Here is a 23,130-nt window from a genome sequence, read left to right as displayed (position 1 = left end):
CCGGTCCCGCAGGAAAGAGCATATTCCGGCTCCCGCACTAAAGTTATTCGCCCTGTACTACATTTCGCGGAGAGACCACACTAATGTGTACACTGATGGGTCGGTGTCATCAACATCATCCACTATATCGGGGTGTGGATACCGTCATCACGTACCACCAGCAGTGCCATGCTCAGTCACAGAACATCAACTACAGCTACCGAACTTGTAGCTCTGAGGGTGGCTTTCGCTCATATTGTCAAGCAACCCGCACGAGAGTGGGCCATCTTCACAGACTCAAGGGCTGCCGTTCTATGTCGAGCGTCTTTTCCAAAAGACCAGTTTGTGTCTGACATACACGCTTTACACCTCCAAGCTCTACAAGCGCACCATCACATTGCAGTTCAGTGGATTCCAGCCGATTGTGGGATACTGGCAATGTAAAGGCAGACATTGCTGCATCCGTTGCGCATAAGCATCGTGCATGGGCAATAGCTACACCACTCTCCAGGAAAGATGCATCTGTACTTGCATCCAGCGTGGAATGTAACATGCAGCGTGCAGCCTGGGATGACGTATCACGGCATTACGCGCCGCTATCTTTCATCAACCCCAACTGCAAATTTAAAATGCCACCAGGACTTTACAAGGGGGTAGAAGCAATTCTAATTACTTCAAGTAGGACCTATGTTGTGCCGGAGTGCCCGCGCAAGCGCTAATTGGTCGATGCAGTTGCGCGGACGCACAAACAATCGCAACCTAAAAACCAGAGTTGAGATAGCAATGAATAACTTGCGAAAGCACAAAAATAAAGAATTAAGCACCTTTAAAACAAATTTTAACGTTAAATTGTCAGTTTGAGGGTTGAGGGTTATTTATTTAAACCAAAACAGATTTACATACCATGTACACAGGGACCCAACAATGTTGTCAAAGGGTCAATAATTAGTCTGATTTTTGGATAGTGCGTGCGGTGGCCGCGGTGGCGCCACCATACGCACGATCCAAAGAGGGGGGTCCAGGTGCGAGTCGTTTTAGATGCAGAGCATCTGATTCACTCTCCTTGTCCCTCCGGCGTCGTCGTCGTCGTCGGCGTTGTCCACCCCTCCCCCATTCTCCTCGCCGCGCCAGCTGCGCTCTCCGCCGCTCACCCCCTCTCCTCTCCGATAGCGAACACTCTCTCGCGAGGGGCATTGGATTGGATTCGATTGGATTGGCTTGGTTTGGATTGGATTGGATTAAAGTGGATTGTGTTGCGCCATAGCCGCGGCACGTTGCGTCATAGCCGCGGCAGACGCGCTGGGGCCGGCGTATGTGCAGTACTCTCTCTTCCGCGGTTTCCTCTCCTTCGGGCGCGCTGCGCATATAACCGGTGTGCCGTTCTCCGGCGAAGCAACATCCACGCTTGGCTCAAGCACCTAGAGTCCACGCCGCTTTGCAAGTACGCCAACGTCGTCATCGCCTGGGACCGGCTTACGCAGTCCCCTCAACGTTATGCGCGCTATTAAACGCGGTCCCTTCGCCGCTCCGCATATGCGTCGCATCTACACAGGGGTTCCCGCGAGGGGAGGTGGGAGTTTTTTTGAAATGGAGTTTCGCAACTCGTTACATCGAAGAGCTCTGACCACTGCTGTGTGTGCAGGCCGCGGACGACAGCCAGACGCGCCAGGTGTGGGTGGCCGCCCTGCAGGCCGCCATCCAGGTGAACGAGGTCTCGTGGCCCTTCAAGGTGCAGCTCGACAACGCGCCCACGCTGGTGCAGATGCAGCGGGGAGAGTGAGTTGCACCGGTTACACCTCTCTTCCGGGAAGGCGTAATAGTCTCGTCCCACACCGGGAGTACCGTATTTTTTATTTATTTATTCATACTGTAAACCTATTCAAAGGCTCATACAGGAGTGGTACAGTGCAAAAATGCCGCACTTTAACACATCTCCACATAGGTGTTTAGCATACAAAGGCTAATAATGGCGATGTATATTTTTTTTATTTCACAGGCTAACACACTTTCATTGATAACCAGAGTTATACAGTATTTCAACTTTAGAAACAAACATGTCCACAGAACGCGCTTCAACAACTTCACTGGGTAATTTATTCCACGTTTCTATGGTTAGTGGAAAAAAGGAAAATTTCAAAGTGTTACTATGAGGAACAAAAGGTCTGATATTATAGCTATGGCTGGTTCTACGAGAATGATAAAAAGGAGGCCGGAGGTATGTATGTTTGTTTATGTTCACGGCACCGTATTTGCACGATTATAAGGCGCACGCACCTTTTAGGAGCGTCCGTGCTTGTCCGGCGTCCGTGCTCACGGCACAGCACCTTGTAACTTGAAACATCTGTGAACAAAAGGTTCACAAAAGGTTCACAAAAGGTTAACAAGAACAAAATAAAAGGTTCACAAAAGGTGAGGGAGGGAGGGAGCGAAGGAAGGAGGGAGGGAGAGAGTGCGTGTGTGTGCTCCTGGAGAGCCATGCTGCGCATGCGCGAGGAGCTTTGGATTAGATTGGATTGAATTTGTATTGGATTGTATTTGATTGGATTAAATTAATTCTGTTGTATTGTATTGGATTGGATTGGATTGGAAATCGTTTTACCAGCAGTAAGCACTCTCACGGGTGATTTACGGTAAGAACGATCCCTAGTGCTTCGCCCACTCGTCATGTTTCACTTCGTGGAGACGCGTGAATTTTTCTTTTACTAAAGTTAGCCTTAAAGGGACCCTGCAGCACTTACCATCGACTGCTCGGAATGTATTTTAGGGTAAAGTCAATTGTCCCAGCATTCTCCTCCCGCAACAATTACGAAGATCCGTTCGCTATCACCGAAACTACGCGCGATGCAAACTCCCTCATAATTGTGCCCTCTCAACTCGACCGCGGACAACGCGTCGAAAGCTGCGCGCGCTCTCCAGGAGAGGGGAAGGGGGGGGGGGGGGGGCGCTCGCGGCATTCTCTTCGGCAGCCTTCGATCTTCGATATATCCTAGGCCGGCAGTTTTCTCCTTTGCTATGCAACGTGGAGGGGTCTATTTCCGACTCCGAACCGAAATAGACCCAAATATATCAAGGTGAAGGCACTTGAAATCACTTTTACTGTTTTAGGGGCGAGGCACCTTGTGTCCGGCGTCCGTCTGGCGTGCCTCACGGCACAGCACCGTGTAAATCGAAACATCTGTCAACAAAAGGTGCACAAAATGTTCACAAAGGTTCACAAGAGAGAGAGAGAGAGAGAGAGAGAGAGAGAGAGAGAGAGAGAGAGAGAGAGAGAGAGAGAGAGAGAGAGAGAGAGAGAGAGCCTTGCTGCGCATGCGCGAGGGGCATTAAATTGAATTGGTTGAATTGGATAGTATTGTATTGGATTAAATTGAATTTTATTGGATTGGATTGGATTGGATTGGAAATCGTTTAGCGGCAGTAAGCCCTCTCACAGGTGATTTACGGTAAGAACGATCCCCAGTGCTTCGCCCACACGTCATGATTCACTTCGTGGAGATGCGTGAATTTTTTACACCATTTTTCTCTGTGCAAATGCGTGAAAATAAATAAATGCGTGAAATGAACTGAGTTGAATCTTCGCCCATCCAGTTCAAATGCCAGCAGGAGCTGGATAGGCAAGTGTATGCAGCACAAGGGATTTGTGCTGCCACAGTTGCGTGCGTCAAATAATATCTATTCCGCCAAGTGCGTTGGGTCATGTCTTTCACATCTGCGCGGTACGAGGGGCGTCAAATTGTTTTTCGAATTTTCCTACGTAAACTTACCCGCACGTTACAAGCGGGGGCGCGTTAGAATGGTGCGAATACGGTACTCCCACGTCAAATGTTTCCATTTTCTAACTTATTGTGTCCCAACAAGCGCTTCTAGATTGCAAACCCGGGAACGCAAGTCGTGAATTTTGACGCGAAAAATTCGGTAGAATTAGGCGAGCTGGGAGGTTGCGTTCAACTTCCTTTCCTGTTTTTGCCATGCCACACATCAACTAATATACGTTGAGTAATCCGAAAAACATTATTGTAGAGTGAAATGAGTTTTTACTATATATACATCCAAGCTAAACTTCGTACTGTGGCTTTTTGAAACACTGATATGTTTAATTACACACTTCGCTCAATTTTTCTTTTCTTTTCCTTAACTTTATTTCGAGTTTTTTCCTTGCACTACCATTTTTATTTAACTTTTTTTTTCTCTCTATTGCTGCTTTCCCGATCTCTCACATTCACCTCACTGCATTGTAATCATCCTTATCTGGCGTAGCAAGCACTGCCGCTAGCAGAGCTGACCTCTCTAGCCCACATTAAAGAGTTCTCTCTCTCTCTCTCGAGGTGTTCTTCTCACAAAGGAGCTTCAAGCTTTCAGTCGTGTACATTCTGCTGGCAGCCTTTTTTGCATGGTGTAATCAAGAGTAAATAACACAATGCATTTTAGTATACGTACTTTAGTGTACTTTTTAGTGTACGCATGGTTTCATTTGCCCTCTTCCTCCAGAATTTCGTGAATGGACAAAGAATACAGCTGTGGCTGTCCTAGAAAAAAAAAAAGGTTTCAATAATTCTGCGTAATTTTTCGCGTGCCTTCAAGAATGAAGTTCTGTCTGTGTAGTTTAGAACTCGGGATTCAGCGCTGTGGCGTCTTTCCTGCTGTCTTTCAGAATCTGCAACAAGACGTCGACGGCGGACAGCGAAGCCCGGCGTTCGAAGCACAGCGAGCGGCGCCAGAAGACCTCCAGCCTGATCATCTACGAGAGCGTCAGCCTCGAGAACATCATCCAGAACGTCAGCTCCGAGCGCCGGCCTTCAAGCGAGGGAGCAATCTACCAGCAGATATCGGAAGCCCAGCTCAAGACCGACGACTGCAAAACCGGGGCGGCCGACGTCAACCACGTGTCTGGAAGGCACTCCTCCTCGCCGGTCAAAAAAGAGCGGGCCTACAGCGGGATGCTGAGAAGAGCCCGCTCATTCAGCGTCGGCCTGATGACTAGTAGGGGTCGGCTGCCCGGTTTCCACAAACATCGCGACAAGTCTTGCAAGATTCACGGCAGTGAGCCACCCAGAGCAAAACAGGACCCGATCTCCGGTTCGCCTCAAACGCCGGGCTCAAGTCCGGCTATTCGTGGAGCGAAGGGCACGTCACACCAAAAACAAGATTCTATTGGATCCGGGCGATCGGTGGAAGCGAGTCCCGGCCAAGCCGGTGGATTCCCGAAGAAACTGTCGCACCAAAAGCAAGGATCTACGGGGTCGGCAAAATCTGTATCGGATACGTCGTCTAAATCGCGGTTCCAGCTCGGTTCGTCGCGTACGAATCGTGTCCAGGAGAACCGCTTAACGGCCTCCCTTGACGTCAACCCGACTTACCAGACGGCCGCCGAGACGGGAGTCGGCTTCGCGACAGAGCCCAGTCGGGGAAGAACCACCCCGTCACGACAAAACAGCTTCGCCCCAGATTCTCCGCCGAAGTCTCCCCCAAGCATGAAACCTCGAAGCGAGCTTGACGGCATTCCAATACCCAGCCGCGAGTACGCGGAAATCTACGAAGACCATGTCCCGCCGTCTCTTGTACAAAGGGCAGGGGACGGATACCAAAAGAGCGAACAGCACTGTCTGTCGGACGAAGTAATGATTCCTGACCGCGAGTACGCGGAGATCTACCCGTCACGACAAAACAGCTCCGCCCCAGATTCTCCGCCGAAGCCTCTACCAAACATGAAACCTCGAAGCGAGCTTGACGGCATTCCGATACCCAGCCGCGAGTACGCGGAAATCTACGAAGACCATGTCCCGCCGTCTCTTGTAGAAAGGGCAGGGGACGGATACCAAAAGAGCGAACAGCACTGTCCGTCGGACGAAATAATGATTCCTAACCGCGAGTACGCGGAGATCTACGAAGACCACGTCCCACCGCCGTTCAAGCGGACGCCGGCGATGGCAGTTCACATGAGAGCCGACTTCGAACATGTACAGTCTCCGAGTTGGGAGTACGCCGAGATCAGCGAGAGTTCGCCCTCGCTGACCAGGACCTTCTCGGTTCCTCCGAGCCCTGGAACCGGGGTGGTTCCCCTGGGGGTGAGGAGGCCATCGAACCCAGAGTGTACGTGGCAGAGAAAGATCAGCAAGGAGTCGACGGACGACTCGTCTTTGCACATCTATCAGGAGGTTCAGGGTATGTCACGGAGCCCTTCGCCGTCTCCCAGGCCTTCGCCGCGCACGGTCTTCTTGGAGTCGCAGGCGTCCAGCACTGGACCCGTCGAAATGGACGAAGAGGAGTGCTACTACTCCAGCATTTCGGAAGAGGACCTCAGGCGATACCATTGGTGCACCGACCTCGGTAAGCGGTGGGGCTGGCACGCTTGCCTCAAACCTCAATTTAAGGGTGTTGAGGGGGGCAAGATTCTATGCCTATCATGAACGGTCTGGTGCACTTGAGTCCAATCTCCAGCATAGGCTAAATGACACCTTAGTGGAGAAATCACTACTCTTGAACCCAGGGGCGGATACAGTTTTTTTTTTTTTCTGAGGGGGGTGTCAGCTTCTATCAGTGATGATGATGAGGAGGAAGAGCAAAAGGAGTAGCCTTGTTTATTCACCTAAATTCCGGAAAAGCAAAATTTCGAGAAATAGAAAAGAATCATCAACTAGACCTTTTGTACGACCTGAGGGGTCATCTTCTTGGGGTTATAATTTAAAAAATTAAGGGAGGGGTCATGACATCTGGACCCCTCCCCCCTCTGGATCCGCCAATGCTTGAACCCTAACCACTACACAATGCGTGCACTACGCAGGCGGGTGCGCAAGAACTGACGTTAAAGTCCCGCCATAAAAAGCGTATAGAAAACTTTCGACGGCGCAAATCGGACGGCATCACACGCGAAGCGCAACGCTACACTTACTTAGGGCGCGCCTGCAACCTGTCGGGGAAGCTGTCCTGTGGAAAGTCATCGTTGTACTGTTCACGCCAAGATGAGCGAAGAACACGCGTACCGAAGGGGTAGACTAGCAAAGAAGACCTAACGAATTAGAGGGCACCAGGGAAAATTTTTAGGAGATTCCACTTCTTTACAGCGGGCACGTGAGACACCATTCCTGCGCCTGTTGTCTCTTGCTCAGCTCGTGCTCAGCGACTGCTGCCCCGACCAGCGGAATGCACGTGATAGGCAGCTGGCTGTCCGCGTATCCATGGCGTGGCCAGAGTCCTTCAATGCATTGAAGGACTCTGGCGTGGCCTTGAATCTCTAGTCTTCAGTAGTTTATGAGGGCTACAGTGTGGGCTTCTCTTGGGAGGGCACACAAAGGCGTGTTGCTGCGCTTTCCCTTGCATCCAATCGATGGCGTTCACGCGATCGGCAACTGGCTGTCCATGTGTCTGCGGCGCGGCCTTTAATCTGCAGCCGTGAGTAATGCATAGGCCTGGATGCATGCGCCCGATCGCTCTGGCGCTACCGCCTGGCCGACCTCCATGCAGCGAAATGTCGGCGAATATGCGGCGAAGGGGGTCGTGAAAATGGCAGCCTAGAGCCACTAAATAAGATCTATTGTTTCTACGGCAGCCTGTTCGCCGGCGACCTGCGGCGAGCTAGATATCGAACGCGCGGCGGCGAACGCGACCGGAAGCGGCAAACTGTATTTTGAAGCCGCAGCCAATCACAGCTTTGTGCTTCCTGTCTGCGCAGAGCGCCTGCGCACTCGGCAGGCAATGAGCAGACGTTCCTTTCGCGCCTTTTCTTGGTACAGGTGTACCTCTTGGATAGTAAACATGGAGAGAAGACAGTTGCGACTTAAAACACAACGACAGCTTAATTTAAGCTGTACATTGTCGTCCCCAGCTATGGGACTGCAACGACGCCTCCTACAAAGGCTTCCGCGGAAAACTGCTTGTGTGGGCCGAGGTGGAACAAGAGATCGGCCCCAACCCTAACGGCAAGTGACAATTTCTTTCTCCTCAGTCAACACCGTGCAGTACTGCAGAGCAGGCGAGGTCAATTTGAAATGTTTACGTTTGGGAAAGCTCAACAGACGGCCAATCAACGACGAGAAAATCTAGAGAAGCCGCGAACAATTTGAAGGGGATCGCGCAGTTGGCAAAGAAACAAGCAGCAGAGCTATGTTACGGGTTCCGTCATGCTTGTATCATACACGATACTCCGAAGGGTAGAAGGCAGTGCTATATTTATCTCCACAGTTGGAAAATCGACCGCTATGCAGCTTGAAATGCCCGCCGAGCGATGCTCCCGCGGGCACCTTAATAAAATTGACCGTGACTGTACATTTGCTCAGTGACGTCCCATCATGAATGCGTTAGGAGCCCTTTCTGGGCTTGCATTACTGATGTGGTACCTAAGGGTCCACGTTATGCTTACGCACAGCTTAAAGTGACAAAAGAAGTTTTGATCTACGGCATTTTTTTTGGACAAGTTTTATTCTCGGGCGCCTGTTTCTCCGCACAGCTCGTGTGTCGCGCAAACAAACCTACCTACAGAACGCGATATATGCGAAGCGAGATTCACGCTTAAATCTTTTCCTTTTTTTTTTGAGAGACAGACACACACACACACACAGAGAGAGAGAGAGAGAGAGAGAGAGAGAGAGAGAGAGAGAGAGAGAGAGAGAGAGAGAGAGAGAGTATTTTTAAGGTGCCTCAAAACCGTGAATGGAGTCTGTAGTATAAATAAAGCTCCTGAAAACAGGTCACAATGCTTTGCAAAAGTGCGACAAACCATATAGCAAGATAACCGTGTAAAAAAAGGGAGTGGAAGACAGAGTATCAAAGCGTAGTAAAAATCAATAACACTCGCGTAACTAAGAAAGAAAAAGGGCAAGCGAAAAAAATATTTTGTGGAATTACTAAAGTAACATTGGAAAGATGCATCTAATTTCAAATTTTTCCAGAAAGTGATTTTACCATTATCACGTTTTTTTATCGCGGTAGTACAGTCGAACCTCGTTATAGTGAATACTGATATAGCGCATTATCGGATATACGAACTAAATACGAAGTTTGGGCACGCTTCATTTCAGTGACACCTATTCTTTTCATAACGAACTCAGAACGTCGAGAGCCACGATATATCGGCTATAGCGAAGAAATATTTGCTTCCCGCGAGGCGCAGAACTCTACAGCTAGCATAATAAAAGCGAAATTAAAAAAAAGCGAGACAAAACAACCGTTTTTTAGTAACTTAAGGCCCTTTATTGCGTGGACACTGTGAAACGCATCCTCCTTCAAGTAACTAAGAAGGCCGGCCTGTTTTGCCGAACGAACTTTGTTCTGTTGTAATTTCATGTTCTCGTGTTCCAGTCTTTTTTGTTTGAAATGCCACAAGCAGAGAGATAAAGATTACCTCGTTTATAGTGGGCTCGAAGCCTAGAACAGTGCGTTTTTATCTACGATTGTTGCTCGAGCCAGATTGCCGATTTATTAGAGCCGATTTTTACCTCTACGGTTATGACGAATGTCGGATATAACGAACTAATTTACTGCTCCAATACTACTGCGCTATAACGAGGTTCGACTGTAGTAGAAATGCACAAGACGCATATCTGTTAACTTTGACTCAATGTAAACAGACACCCGTGAGTTTCGCAGACAGGCATGGAATCATTTCGTCTTGCGCTTATACGATTTTCGCTAAAATTTGCTTGTCTGCAGGTGCAACGGCAAGTGTATGGTGGAAGGGGCTGCGCGAAACTTTCACCAAGAAGAACAAGGTACACAAGGATGGTGTGTCCAGTGGTTCGGCCAGTACAGACGATGGGGAGAAGAAGAAGAAGACACTAAAGTGGCCATACCACTACCTGCAGGTGTTCCTGAAGGGACAAGTCGACACTGATTTGTACGCAAAGTATTACCTTTTTCCAATAGTGTCAATCTAAGGAAGCACTACTACGTGCCAGTCCCACACTAAGCAATTATTGTTATGATGACACTGCAAGTGTTCCTTAATGCAGAGATTGTTGAGTTAGGATGCTCAATGAGTAACTTTGCTCTGCCTCTTTCTCTCTCAGCACTACAAGCAATTTCCAGCAAGCGCAAGAAGTTGCGCCAAGCAGTAAAAATGCACAAGCCATTTTTGCTGCAACGTATGGCGGTGGTGACTGCGACGATGATGGTGAGTAGATGTACGTTTTGAATTGTCCTTTGACTACTGCATACCCGGTTCTCAATTGTGGCTTCAGTGGTGTAGGAAGCACTGCGCATGTGCACGTAAAAATATAAATTATAGAAAAGGATAGCCGATAAAGTGCAAACCAATTGAACCTGCATTCAAAAACTTCATAATGTGAGACGGTTTACAAAAATGGGAAACAACGTTTTAAACAACCTGAATATCAATGCCAAAGGCAACGAAGGTCAATCTGTTCCAGCAGCTTCGCTTGACGCGCAAAAGGAGAAGAAAAATTAGCCATCCAGGTTAAAAACACCGTTCAAAAAGACGAAACAAAAGCGGAATGGGAACTAAAGCTAGAGGATAGCTATAAATACTATTAGTGACGATTCCCCAGTAGGGGAGTTTCGGCTAGTTATTTTGCTTAGATAAAAATAGAGACTGTTCACAGTCCATCAGTGCACACAATGAGCGCATTTAGGGTATGTGTGATGTGTACAGCAGCTGAAGTACCGTATTTATTTGATTATAAGGCCAGGGTGCAGTTTGGGGAGTAAAAGAAAATCACCTTATATATATATATATATATATATATATATATATATATATATATATATATATATATATATATATATATATATATATATATATATATATATTAAGCAGAGTCCGTCGCACGTCTCAAGAAAAAAAAAACAAAAAGGTTTACTAACGTTTCGACTGGAGGACCAGTCTTCATCGGAGGAACTCCGATGAAGCCTGGTCCTCCAGTCTAAACGTTAGTAAACCTTTTTGTTTGTGTTTTTTGAGACGTGCGTCGGACTCTACTTTTTGATATTTCTTCTGGACCATTGCAAACTTTTCTTCCTCGACCGTACATATATATATATATATATATATATATATATATATATATATATATATATATATATATATATATATATATATATATATATATATATATATATATATATATATATATATATATATATATATATATATATATATATATATATATATATACACATACAGTTATACATACATATATATATATATATACAGCAGTTTGAGATAGGTGGCGAGGCAGTGGAAGTGGTAAGCGAATATATCTACTTAGGCCAAGTTGTGACCACAGATCCCAACCATGAGGCAGAGATAATTAGAAGGATCAGAATGGGGTGGGGTGCATATGGCAGACGTTCTCAGATAATGAATAGCAGCCTACCATTGTCGCTGAAGAAGAAAGTGTATGACAGCTGCATCTTACCGGTACTCACCTACGGGGCAGAAACTTGGAGGCTTACTAAGAGGGTTCAACTTAAATTGAGAACGACTCAGCGGGCAATGGAGCGGAAAATGATAGGTGTAACATTAAGGGACAAGAAGAGAGCGGAGTGGGTCAGAGAGCAAACTGGTGTTAAAGACATATTAGTAGAAATTAAGAAGAAGAAATGGACGTGGGCAGGGCATGTAATGCGAAGGCAAGATAACCGCTGGTCATTAAGGGTAACAGAGTGGATCCCTAGAGAAGGCAAGCGTTGCAGGGGGCGGCAGAAAGTTAGATGGGCAGATGAGATCAAGAAGTTTGCGGGGATAAATTGGTCACAGTTGGCACAGGACCGAGGTAATTGGAGAATAATGGGAGAGGCCTTTGCCCTGCAGTGGGCGTAGATAGGCTGGTGATGATGATGATGATGATATATATATATATGTAAACACGAGAGAGACCGGGGAACCATCGGAATCCTTTCTTTAATGGCTGCCAGAATTCCTATCGCGCGCTCGCGCCACGAGGAGCAGATCTTCTTGCTCTTCGTCTTCAGTGTTCATGATGGTGATATTTTACAGAGTCCCGCCCGCCGGAAGTGCGCTTGAAGGATCAGTGGCGCGCTTATTTGAAACCGTCCTCGAGCGGGAAACGTGCTTGGTAGACCGCCGTATAAGTTCCTTGTTGCTTCTCCGCAGAAAACACGCCCTTGTCACACCGTCACGTCCTGTATACGTCTTCTCTATTCTACACATTTCCCAGAATGTCCTCGGGCCGGTTCCTCCCAGAAGAACTACGTCGCCTTCCTCCAACGCTTTACTGGCCGTTGCTTTTGTGCGCGCTGTCGCTCCGATTTCTTTCAGATATTCTCGATGCCATCTTGCCCACCAAGTCAGCACGATCCGACACCTACTTCTCCAGGCCTCTTCGATATTCCCGAGGATGAGACGTTGTGAATCGTTAAGTTGCTGTCTCCCTCCGATGATGTCCGCAGGGGTTATTGGCATAGGCTCGCCAGGCTCGCCGTACACGTAGGTCAACGGTCGGCTATTTAAAGCTCCTTCCACTTCTGTTATGGCGGTTCGCAGCTCTTCTACTGTAATAGTCATCCTCGCGATGATTTTCCGCGGGGAGGTTTTGAGGCTGCGTATAAGACGCTCATAAAACCCTCTTCACCACGGTGCGCCCTCCGCTATCAGCTTCCACTTGATATTACGTCATCATCATCATCATCATCACCAGCCTATCTACGCCCACTGCAGGGCAAAGGCCTCTCCCATTATTCTCCAATTACCTCCAATATTACCTCCATTATTCTCCAATATTACGTGAGCTGCAGTAATTATCCAAGTTCTCTCGTTGAATGGTGTCCAGTCCATCATTGATGTCTTTCGCCGCCTTCTTGAAGGTTTTCGCATTATCTGAATACACTATTGCTGGCATTCCTCGCCGCGCTGTGAATCTGCGGAATGCTTGCAAGAAGTTGAGTGTTGACATGTTGTTGACCACTTCCAGATGAACTGCTCTTGAGACAGCGCAGGTGAAAATCACGACATACTGTTTCAGGCACTGGCCCTTGTCTGATGCGTAGAGCGGTCCTGTAAAGTCTACTCCGCTGACTTGAAATGGCATGGCTTGCGTGACTCGGTCCGCTGGTAAGGGAGCTGTCACTTGGCTCAGTGGTCTTGCATTGTGTCTTTTACAAATGATGCATTTGTTTATTACTCGTTTGACCGTCTGACGGCCTTGCAAGATTCAAAATCGTGTTCGCAGCGGGGCAAGCGTTGCTTGAACTCCACCATGCATCGTCAGACGGTGAACTTGATTCACAAGCAACTCCGTGAAATGTCCTTGCTTCGGTAACACGATGACGTGCTTGTTTATCGTATTGCTATATTGAACGCGTCCTTTTTGCCGTATAATCCCCTCATCGTCAATAAATACGTCTTGTCCTTGTATTTGAAACACGTTTTTTTCCTTTTCGGTGCGAATGGCTGTGCCCTGTAAATGTTTCTTGAGCTTTCTTAATCCAGTAATTTTCCGCTGAGGTTATTTCTTGCGTTCCCAATGGGCCCTTCCAATGTTCTTTTTTAAGGTTCTTGACGAATCTAAATACCCAAGCAGTTGTTCTCAGAAGGCGATTGTATGATCCATAGTTCTCGATGTTCAATATCGATGATGCCGGTCTCTCTGTTCCGTCTGTTCTGCGACAACTCCTTCAACTTGAACTCTACTGACAGTTCTGCTGGAATAGCCCTCTTCAACACTGGCATTAGCATTGGTGCAAAGCACTCGGGTTTCACATCTAGGGATTCAAGGGCGAGCATGTTCACTTGTACCGCCTGGAACAGCCGTCGAAGATCTTCAATATCCTTTATTGATTTCACTTTTTGAATGTTTAGCAGCTCGTTCATGTGAAGATCCGCCGATTTGTCGTGTCTTCCATAAGCTTCCAATAGCAATTGAACTGCATGATCGTAGTTCTTTTCCGCGCAAAACTGTAAGCCTTCTATTTCAGCAGCTGCCTTTCCGTCTAATGACGCCATCAAATAGTTGAACTTCTGAGCTTTGCTCATGTTAGGCCTGTCGTGAACTGATGACTTGTATTGTGTCCAAAATCTGTTCCACTCAAGCATATTCCCGTCGAGTTTTATAAGCTCTAGCTTTGGCAATTTGACCAACTCCGATTCATCTGTCCTTGCGCTGTCCTGTGGGAGTGGTGCTATCGGCGGGCTATTTATGTTGCTTAGGATGGACTCCACAATGCTCATTTCAAGCTTCGATAGTATAGCCAATATTTTCATGTCGTATTCAAGGATTCTTTCAAATTCGCTGTCCGCCACTTCGTCTGTTAAATATTGCTCCATCTGGTTATTTGCTTCTTTAAGTCGCGCTTCCATTCCCTTGATCTGTGCTTGCGTGGAGCATAACGTTGTCCTTTCGGCTCTCTCTGCTATTTGCTGTTCGGCTGCGTTGATAAGCTGCGTAATTTGCGCGCGTATCGCCTTCCTCTTCTTTGTTACTATCTCTTTGCTCATCTTGGAAGAGGGTTGTCGGAAGTCCTCTTACGTTTCAGTCAGCTCGGCGGATCCCATTGATTCCACGGGTTCTCCTCGTTGTCTGGACTAACGTTGGTCTGGACCAGGTAGATCAGCTGCTCCGACGCCGCCGTCTTCTCTGCTGCTCTAAGGCAGGCTGCTTGCTTTCGTGGCGTTGAGGTAGAAATCCTGGTCACGGCACCACTTGTAAACACGAGAGAGACCGGGGAACCATCTGAATCCTTTCTTTAATGGCTGCCAGAATTCCTATCGCGCGCTCGCACCACGAGGTGCAGATCTTCTTGCTCTTCGTCTTCAGTGTTCATGATGGTGATATTTTACAACATATATATATATATATATATATATATAAATATATATATATATATATATATATATATATATATATATATATATATATATATATATATATATATATATATATATATATATATATATATATATATATATATATATATATCAGGGTGTCGAACCGGAACCGAACCGAACCGAAAACCGGAACTGAACCGGTATTTTTGCCGGAACTGAACCCGAACCGTTATTTTTTGAGCACGCTGAACCGGAACTGAACCGAAAAAAGAAATAACGGTTACCGGTTCATGCCGACACGGTTAGACCCTCCGTTCTTCAGGGTTCGTACAGGTTTCGAAGAGAAAAATTCAAGGGTTTTCAGGACTTTCAAGCCCCTGTGGGAGGATTTTTCAAGGCCCTCTGCGCGAGGTTATTTTGATTTTTTTACATCAAAGATCTGCAGACAAGGCTTTCAAAAGGCCCGACATATTTATTGCACAAAGAAAAAAATCTCACAATGCAAATTTGCTTGCACTGAACAGAAAAAATAAGAATAGGTTTATCATATATCACAATGCAGATTTGTTCATGTCACACACAATAGAAAATTGTTCTATTGCCCCAAATAGCATTAACTGCACAAAGCAAAAAAAATTAAGCAGCTCCTCCTAGCCACCCTCTTCAGGGGAGCTCCAGTCGCTTTTGCTGAATTTGGACCTTGATCGAGTGAAGCTCAGCTGTCTTGTCCTTTGCCGTCTTCCTGAGGCTATTTGACTTGACAATGTGTGTCACATCATTTTCTGCCTCTGCTTTTTCCGCATAGGCATCTGCAGAAGCCACGAGGTCATCAATTGTGGCTTCCAGCTTTTGTTTCTTTCTTTTCATTGCGTCAAGCTCTTCCTCTATGCAGTGCTTTTTCCTCTGCTTTGAAGCATCAAGGTCCTGCTTTTTCTGGGCTTCCAGGTATGCTCCGTACCTCTGCCTAGCTGCCGACACAGCAATCCTCAGTTCCTTAGTGATTGGAATTTGTAGGACACCACCTGCCTTCTCAACCGCATCACACACAACCCGTTGCGACACGTATGAAAGCTCCTTCAAGTTCTCTACGCACACCTGCCGGTTCACACTGAATCCACGTTCAACTGTTGCTTGGCCGTGACTGAGGACAAGCAGTAGTTTCACAATGCTCCACAACTCCGAGTAGGTTGAATTGAACTTCAAGAGGTCAGGATAGAATTCATCCAGCCTATCAGTGCCCTTGTCAAATTGTCTAAGTTTATGTTTTTGCTCATGCAGGAGCTCCGTGTACTCAGCCAACACTGTGTCTCGAACGTGGTCAGCCATTCTACCCACAGTGATGAGGGTATCCAACACTTTTCTGAAAAGAGGAAGGCATTCGTCTGGCTTTGTACACATCTGTCTTGGGTCCAGTGAAGAAAGGCCCCTAACAAATGCAAACTTCAGGGGGCTTCTCTCTAGAACCTCCTTTGTGGCATAGATCAAGAACTGTTTACATTCCATCCGGAACTGAAACACATCCTTTGCGCTTGCATGAGAATTCTTGATGATTTGCTCTGCCTTGTAGCCTATATCCACCTTTTCTAGTGGAATATGGTTCTCAGCATTCTCAAGGTCGACCTTCAGCAGGCCCACGATTCCTTTGGCAGACAGGACTGAACATTTCAGAAACTTTGTGAACAGCTTCCTTAGAACAGTCTCTAAATCCCTTGCGAGGAAAAAGGCCATTGCTTTGTCTGTCTGGTACTCTACCAAAAAAGGCTTCAGTGCATTTGCCACACACAATGCAAAATTCAACTTTGCTGGGAGCAAAGCATCACAGCTGAACTCCAACAAGTTGTTAAACGAGGCACATTTAGGCAGGTTGACAGCTTTTTTTTCTAGCATCCTCAATGTACTTGTTGATGTCAGACCACACCAACAACGCTCGCTCAATTACAGGGACATTCTCTAACCACCGGTGGGCGACAAACTTGAGAGGAAAAGTGTGCTGGCCGGTGACTGCAGAAAAGTCCTCTCTCCGTGCTGGGGCATCTTCAAAAAGTGCATTCAGACTAGACAACAGGCAATCAAGTCCCCATTTAGTTGCTGAAACTCCTGCCCTGTAAGCGTTGTGCACTGTGTGAAGCCCGCAAGTGCCTAAGTCCACACATTGAACCTGGTAATTTTGTTGCAAGTGCACTTGGATGTGCCTAAAGAACTTCAGATTAACATTTGGACCATCCATAGATATCTGAAGAACTTTTGCAAGGGGCAATGGCTCAAGGGCACTCAGCAACTTCTCCTGGATGTCATCAGCTGTAGAATGCCCCAGAAAAACGGAGGTATAATACCTCGTCGTCACTTTCTGAGCGGAGTCCCAACACCTCACGTGCACATCCATTTGCTTGCTTTGGAGACAGTCATTTGCCGACTCATCGAAAAGTACCACAAAAACTTCACACTGTTCTATCTCTCGCTGCAAAGCTGAGAGAAAGAAAGGCCTCAGACCATGCCATGTCACATAGGCGCATTTCTTTTCACCACACGAAAACGCCTTTGCCACTTCACTGTCCGGGAACATGCGCTGAAATAACTCCCCTGCTTGCGATGACATCCGGTACGACATGTGGGATGTGACGACTTTCAGAGTCCAAATAATTTCAGCGTCAGTAACAAGCTCGTGCGTTTTGCAAGCGTCGTTTAGGCTTGGTGACGGCAACGGAGCCGTGGTAGCGGACTGCCCTGTCTCTCTCGCGACAGCAGTGAGATGGCTGTCCAACACGCGACCTTGCGTTATATTCACTGCAGCAATATGCTTCGCACTTTTCATGTGGCTTTTCAAAGCCGATTCACCCATGGCAGTCACATCAAAGGTTTTGCAGCAAAGCTTGCACTTAGCCCGATGCGGACTTGAATTGCATTGACCTGAATTGCAAAAGACCTGAATTGCATTGACTGTGCAATATCAAGAACTTCTTGATATTGCACAGTCAATGCAATTCAGGTCTTTTTTCTTTCACGTACCATCAACTTCGTAAACGCTCGCGCACATTCCACGCCAGACAGTTGAACACTATCACGCTCTATGAAACAATGTAGCAATGGTCTGTTGCTGCTAAAACCGCGAGCATAGTGCAAGCTGACCAAACGAAATTTCATTCTCGGCAGCTTACAGGGGATATAAAACGACTTTCCCCTTCCCTAGCTGCGACTTTATCGGACCAATCAGGCTGCAGGAGTGCTCCACTGCGCAACAGCGAAAGCACACACCCGATGTGTGCAAACCTTTTGCATTTCATAATTTGTTTAAAAGGTCCGACACCTGCAAATTGTTAATACTTGACAAGTGTGACCGCAGGAGCTGCTCAGTGGCTAAGCCGTTTGCTGCTGATCACAAGTGGCCTCGATCTCCCTTCCCCACGACCGTTTTTCTGAAGTAGATGGAAATCGAGAACGTCGGTGTATCGAGATTTTGATCCTCGTTTAATATCACCAGCTGGTTAAAATAAGTCTGCTGGCCTGCAACATAAGCTGCGCCTCGAAGCAGAGATATAGCACGGGGCATCAAATGCGCCAGTATTTTTTTAATGTGTTTACACGGAAAACAACAAAAAGGAAAAGGCGAATCACGTTTTAAAATATTAAGCAAAAAGTAAGTAAAACCGAATATGTAAAAAAAAACTCCAAAACGTGGATATTGCTCTATACTTTTCTTTGCCCTGCCTTTCACAACCAAACGTGTCATCAATGCGAAGGAAGTGAGTTCCGTGGTCAGTTTTTGGGACAGTACAGTGGACAAGTTCCGTTTTTTACAGATACAAATAAAAACAGATATGTCAGGGAAAACTTTTAAGGAGCGCACTTAATCCCTTGGCAAGAAACTGCAGCCCTCGACCTTGTCTTGGAAGCAGAAACAGTAACAAAGCAGATGACACGTGCAGAAAGGCAGGCCGGTACCTCACACTGTCCCATTCGCCCAGCGATCATATTTTAAATGCAGAGCATTTCAGTAACTCACGATGTCACCCGCGTTGACGTCCGTAGGCGTCCGTAGTCGTAGTCCGCACCCCTCCCCCTACACTATATAAAACAAAATACTATCCGGCGCCTGGTTTCGATCCCTCGACCCTGCGGGCGGAACGCAATGTACATGGTGATCTACCCACTGCGCCACAAAGCCGACACAGAATGGGAGGCTACGAACGCGCCTTATATCCTTGACTCATTCAAATTACTGCTGACGAGCGCTCTCTCGTCAGCAGTTGCCACAAGTGCAACAACATTAACGTAACGCAAACTACTTAACGTCGTGCGCCCCCGGAAATGCTCTGCATTTGATCGTGCCCCTCTCGAGGGGGATGTTTCACTGCGTCGCCATGCGAACAGTTTGCCATTATAGTTTCCGCCCGCTCCGGTCGGTGTCGCCACGGTTCAAACCACGGCAGGGGAGCTGCGCGGGCGTTCGTTGATCGGCGTGCGTTTCACTTTATGAGACCGGCTCCTGCGGGAGACGCGTAGTTGCCAAAGGCGTCAACAGATGGCGACCGCTAAGCGAACGCGGGAAAAAAACAAAATTTTTTCTGCTTGTTCTGCAGTTTTGTCTCTTTTAGATCTGCTTTTTTCGAAGGTTCACTTGTACTGACTGCCCAACTCGCTACATTACTTCTACTGCTACTCGTTCCGGAGGGGAGTACTGCTGTGCGCGAATTAAAGAGCGCCTAACCAAAACAGTTCCATCTCATACTCCGCGCGTCAAATTTCCCTTTCATTTTGTAGCAGCATAATCTGTTATAAGATTCCGCAATGTAGCACACGGAACGATGGCCGGGGTCAGGCGGTACGATGACATACAGATTGTAATGCGCGCATCCGGTATAGCTATCGCAAAAAGAATTGCAGTGGTCAGAGCAATAATGCAGTGACTGAGGGTTAACTAAAGCTTACTTTTAACAAAAGTGTGGCTAACACATTCGATAAGGTGACAGCTAACAAATTATTCAGGGTGACCAAATAATCTAATTCATTAGTAGTATTTATGTGCCTGTTGTAGGATTTTTCTGTTTTGTTAGAAATATAAAAAATGTGCGTCATTGGTATTAAGCACGCACTGGCATTTGAACGAACCAGTACGCAGGCCTAAATTTAAGGCTTCAAGGTTCTGTCTGTATGTCTGTCTGTCCGTCTGTCTGTCTGTGAGGTTCTGTCTGTATGTCTGTCTGTCTGTCCGTCTGTCTGTCTGTGACTCGATTCAGCCACCCGGCCAAAGCAAAACAATGCCTGCGCAATAGTCTTATATAGTCAGAGCTAAAAATACCCGTCTATGTCCGGTGTAATGCTCATACTTGTCAACATTGTTGAAGAAGAACAAGACATTACGCAAATATGAGACAACAAATCAATACAGAAGTGATATTTGCAGTGTTCCTTTATAAAAAATCAAACATGCTTGACTTTTGCGAAATTAAATACTTCATCAACTGCAAAAAAAGAATTCACTCCGCCGTCGCCTGCTGTCGCCCGCGCCACTACAGCTTCTGGCGCCATTTTAAGAAATCAACCGGCAACAGTTACGCAAGGTTCCACTGGATAGGTTTCACGTTCTGCTTGCAACGCACGTGGAGTAGGGAAACGCGGTTCTATAAACGTTGAAGTAGGGCGCCTCGATGAACGCTCGTCTTCACCGTACGGCAGCGTTCGCATCGAGACACCCGGTTTGGAGCAGTGGAATGCGGGAAATTTAAAATGATATAAGCAAACATTTGGCGTATTTACCTTGGGAGGAGCGCGACGCAAGAGGAACAACATGAGAGGTGAGCGGGAAAGCGAAGGGAGGCATTTACTTCGCAAAAGCCGATAAAGACTATCGTCTTTTGACGGCATTTGCAACGAAAGGAGCAGATACGCGGCCAATTTTTAGATGCAGAGCACCTGATTCACTCGCCTTGTCCCTCCGGCATCGTCGTCGTCGTCGGCGGCGTTTTCCACCCCTCCCCCATTCTCCTCGCCACGCCAGCTGCGCTCTCCGCCGCTCACCCCCTCTCCTCTCCGATAGCGAACACTCTCTCGCGAGGGGCATTGGATTGGATTAAAGTGGATTGTGTTGCGTCATAGCCGCGGCAGACGCGCTGGGGCCGGCGCATGTGCAGTACTCTCTCTTCCGCGATTTCCTCTCCTTCGGGCGCGCTGCGCATATAACCGGTGTGCCGCTCTCCGGCGAAGCAACATCCACGCTTGGCTCAAACACCTAGAGTCCACGCCGCTTACGCAGTCCCCTCAACGTTATGCGCGCTATAAAACGCGGTCCCGAATTCGCCGCTCCGCCTATGCGTCGCATCTACACAGGGGTTCCCGCGAGGGGAGGTGGGAGTTTTTTTAATCGTGAGTCAACCATTTTCTCATATATATATATATATATATATATATATATATATATATATATATATATATATATATATATATATATATATATATATATATATACTGAGCTTCGAATATAAGGCGGGGTATGCGAACTACATATTTTGGGAAAAACCTTGCCTTATGTTCGAATAAATACGGTAGTAAAGCTCATGCCTGCAACCTGTACAAACTATTCAGACACTGCTATCTCTACAACTGGCATACTTGGTGCATTTACTAACAATATGGTGCCTCTGATTCATCTCAGATCCCCTGCCATGCACGGCATCTGCTGCAGCAAGCCCCTCCGATGAGGACGACGTGGAAGCCAGCGCAGTGATGAGCACATCACAGGCACAGCGCACCGAGGCAGCTGTGCAACCTAAAAAAACACCACCTCGGTCGAAGTGCACTCGTATCGACGGCGAGCTGGGGAGAATAGACGAATTGCTCACTGAAAATGAAGACGAGCCTCACTACTTTGGTCGAGTGGTGGCTGAGCGATTGAGGCACTGCCCTAAACACACGTGGGCCAATGTTCAGATTGACATTTTAACAGTACTACAAAGGTACAGAACCCAGAACACAGAGGAACCTTGAACAATGTTTTGTATGACAGTTATTTCTTATTGCAGAACCTCGAGGGTTAAGAGACAGCTGGTTCTGCTGTGTTTCTACTTACGCCATCGTTATTTTACTCTAATTGTATTCAGTTTACTGCTGTGATTCTACTTACCTTATTTTTATTTTACTGTAGTTGTATTCACTTTAACTGTTTTCATTTCAATATTTCAGGAATAACTCACTTACTTCACATGTGTACGTAACTACGTCCAGTTGTTTATACTTTTGTATTTCACAATTTTTTACTGAGAATTGTAGTGTATTTATTCCTTAAATTATGTCATTTTGATCATTTGCAAACTTCATGTTGTGAACGAGTGCAATATTTTATGTGCAATAAAGTGGACCGAGCAATCAATGAATCAACAAGAACGCGGACTCTCAATGCACAAAAAGTTTGAATTACGACTATTTACACATCAAAATACCCTTTGTTTTTTGCAGAAGTCAGCTGCAAAGGGAACCACAAAATTGAATTACTCAAACAATGCAGGCAGTGGCAATGCTAGTGCTGCCTAGTAAGGAGTAAATGCTGAGCAGCAAAGTTGAACACAATGCTAATGGGATGACATCATTTCAGCCATAGCAACTCAAAGGGGTCTGTTCTCTGCAGAAAATAATATGACGGACAATATTTTTTTTTTCGCGTACGAAGACTAGGCTGACATGGCTTCAATGTCATGATTTCACCCCAAGAGTCATTCATTAGGCAGTGCCTTCAAACAACAAAAACAAAACAGAAAAACACTAAAATGACCTGTCCGCTTTGCTCTGAAGTTGTCGTTTAATACGGGTAATTTTTCTTCCCTTCCTTCCACTTTTCGTGGAAGGAAAAGGAAAACTTTTGCTTTATGTGCACAGCTTCCTGGACACAATTGTGCCCTTTTTCATATATTGTACAACTACATACTGCGTGAATAGATCATGTTCAGTAAGCAAGTGTAAATGTGCTAGGCAACGTGACAAAAAGCCCAGCATGAAGAAATATTTTGGTGAAGTTTAAAAGAAATATTTCTACCATAGCTACACATATGTGTCCCAGTTAAGCAGCGCGGTCATACTCACAGAAACGTACAGTGGCTGCAGTTTGGCCCGCAGGACTCTGCCTGTGTGGTGCTGCACAATCCTGCGACATGTCTCTGGGATTAACCGATAGGCCAGGGCCGCATACTTAAGGGAGGACATTGCTTTTAAAACAGCTTCCTTTAACTGTTAGGTAAACTCTGTGAAACTTGTCGTTATTGCTGCTTTTTTCCCCCACTGATTTCAAATATGTCATTATTTTTTCAGAAAGTCAATTAGTTACCAAGATAATTCGAGATAATTAGTCATTTTTGGAGGAACAATAGACAAAACAGTGCCAGCCATGAAACTGTAGTCTTTACATTGTCCAATACTATCAACCCTGG

The 23,130-nt window shown here is 46.6% G+C and overlaps 1 protein-coding gene and 1 pseudogene across 2 annotated transcripts in view; one reads left to right on the top strand and one right to left on the bottom strand.

Annotated features, from left to right (window-relative positions):
- Positions 1–23,130, top strand: part of LOC144137922 (uncharacterized) — a 57,085-nt gene that overhangs the window by 31,165 nt on the left and 2,790 nt on the right. For both annotated transcript variants that reach the window (XM_077669943.1, XM_077669942.1), the window contains exons 5-6: positions 1,622–1,755; positions 4,631–6,306. In XM_077669943.1, the coding sequence (XP_077526069.1) occupies positions 1,622–1,755; positions 4,631–6,306 (1,810 nt within the window). The remainder of the gene's footprint in view (positions 1–1,621; positions 1,756–4,630; positions 6,307–23,130) is intronic.
- Positions 15,169–17,210, bottom strand: LOC144137923 (uncharacterized; annotated as a pseudogene).

The sequence above is a fragment of the Haemaphysalis longicornis genome, unplaced genomic scaffold, assembly GCF_048455015.1.
Source record: "Haemaphysalis longicornis isolate Haplotype H1 unplaced genomic scaffold, Haemaphysalis longicornis Haplotype H1 scaffold_5, whole genome shotgun sequence".
NCBI classification, from domain to species: domain Eukaryota; kingdom Metazoa; phylum Arthropoda; class Arachnida; order Ixodida; family Ixodidae; genus Haemaphysalis; species Haemaphysalis longicornis.
The sequence above is the reverse complement of the archived record's forward strand: the minus strand, read 5'-3'. Positions and strand labels throughout refer to the sequence as shown.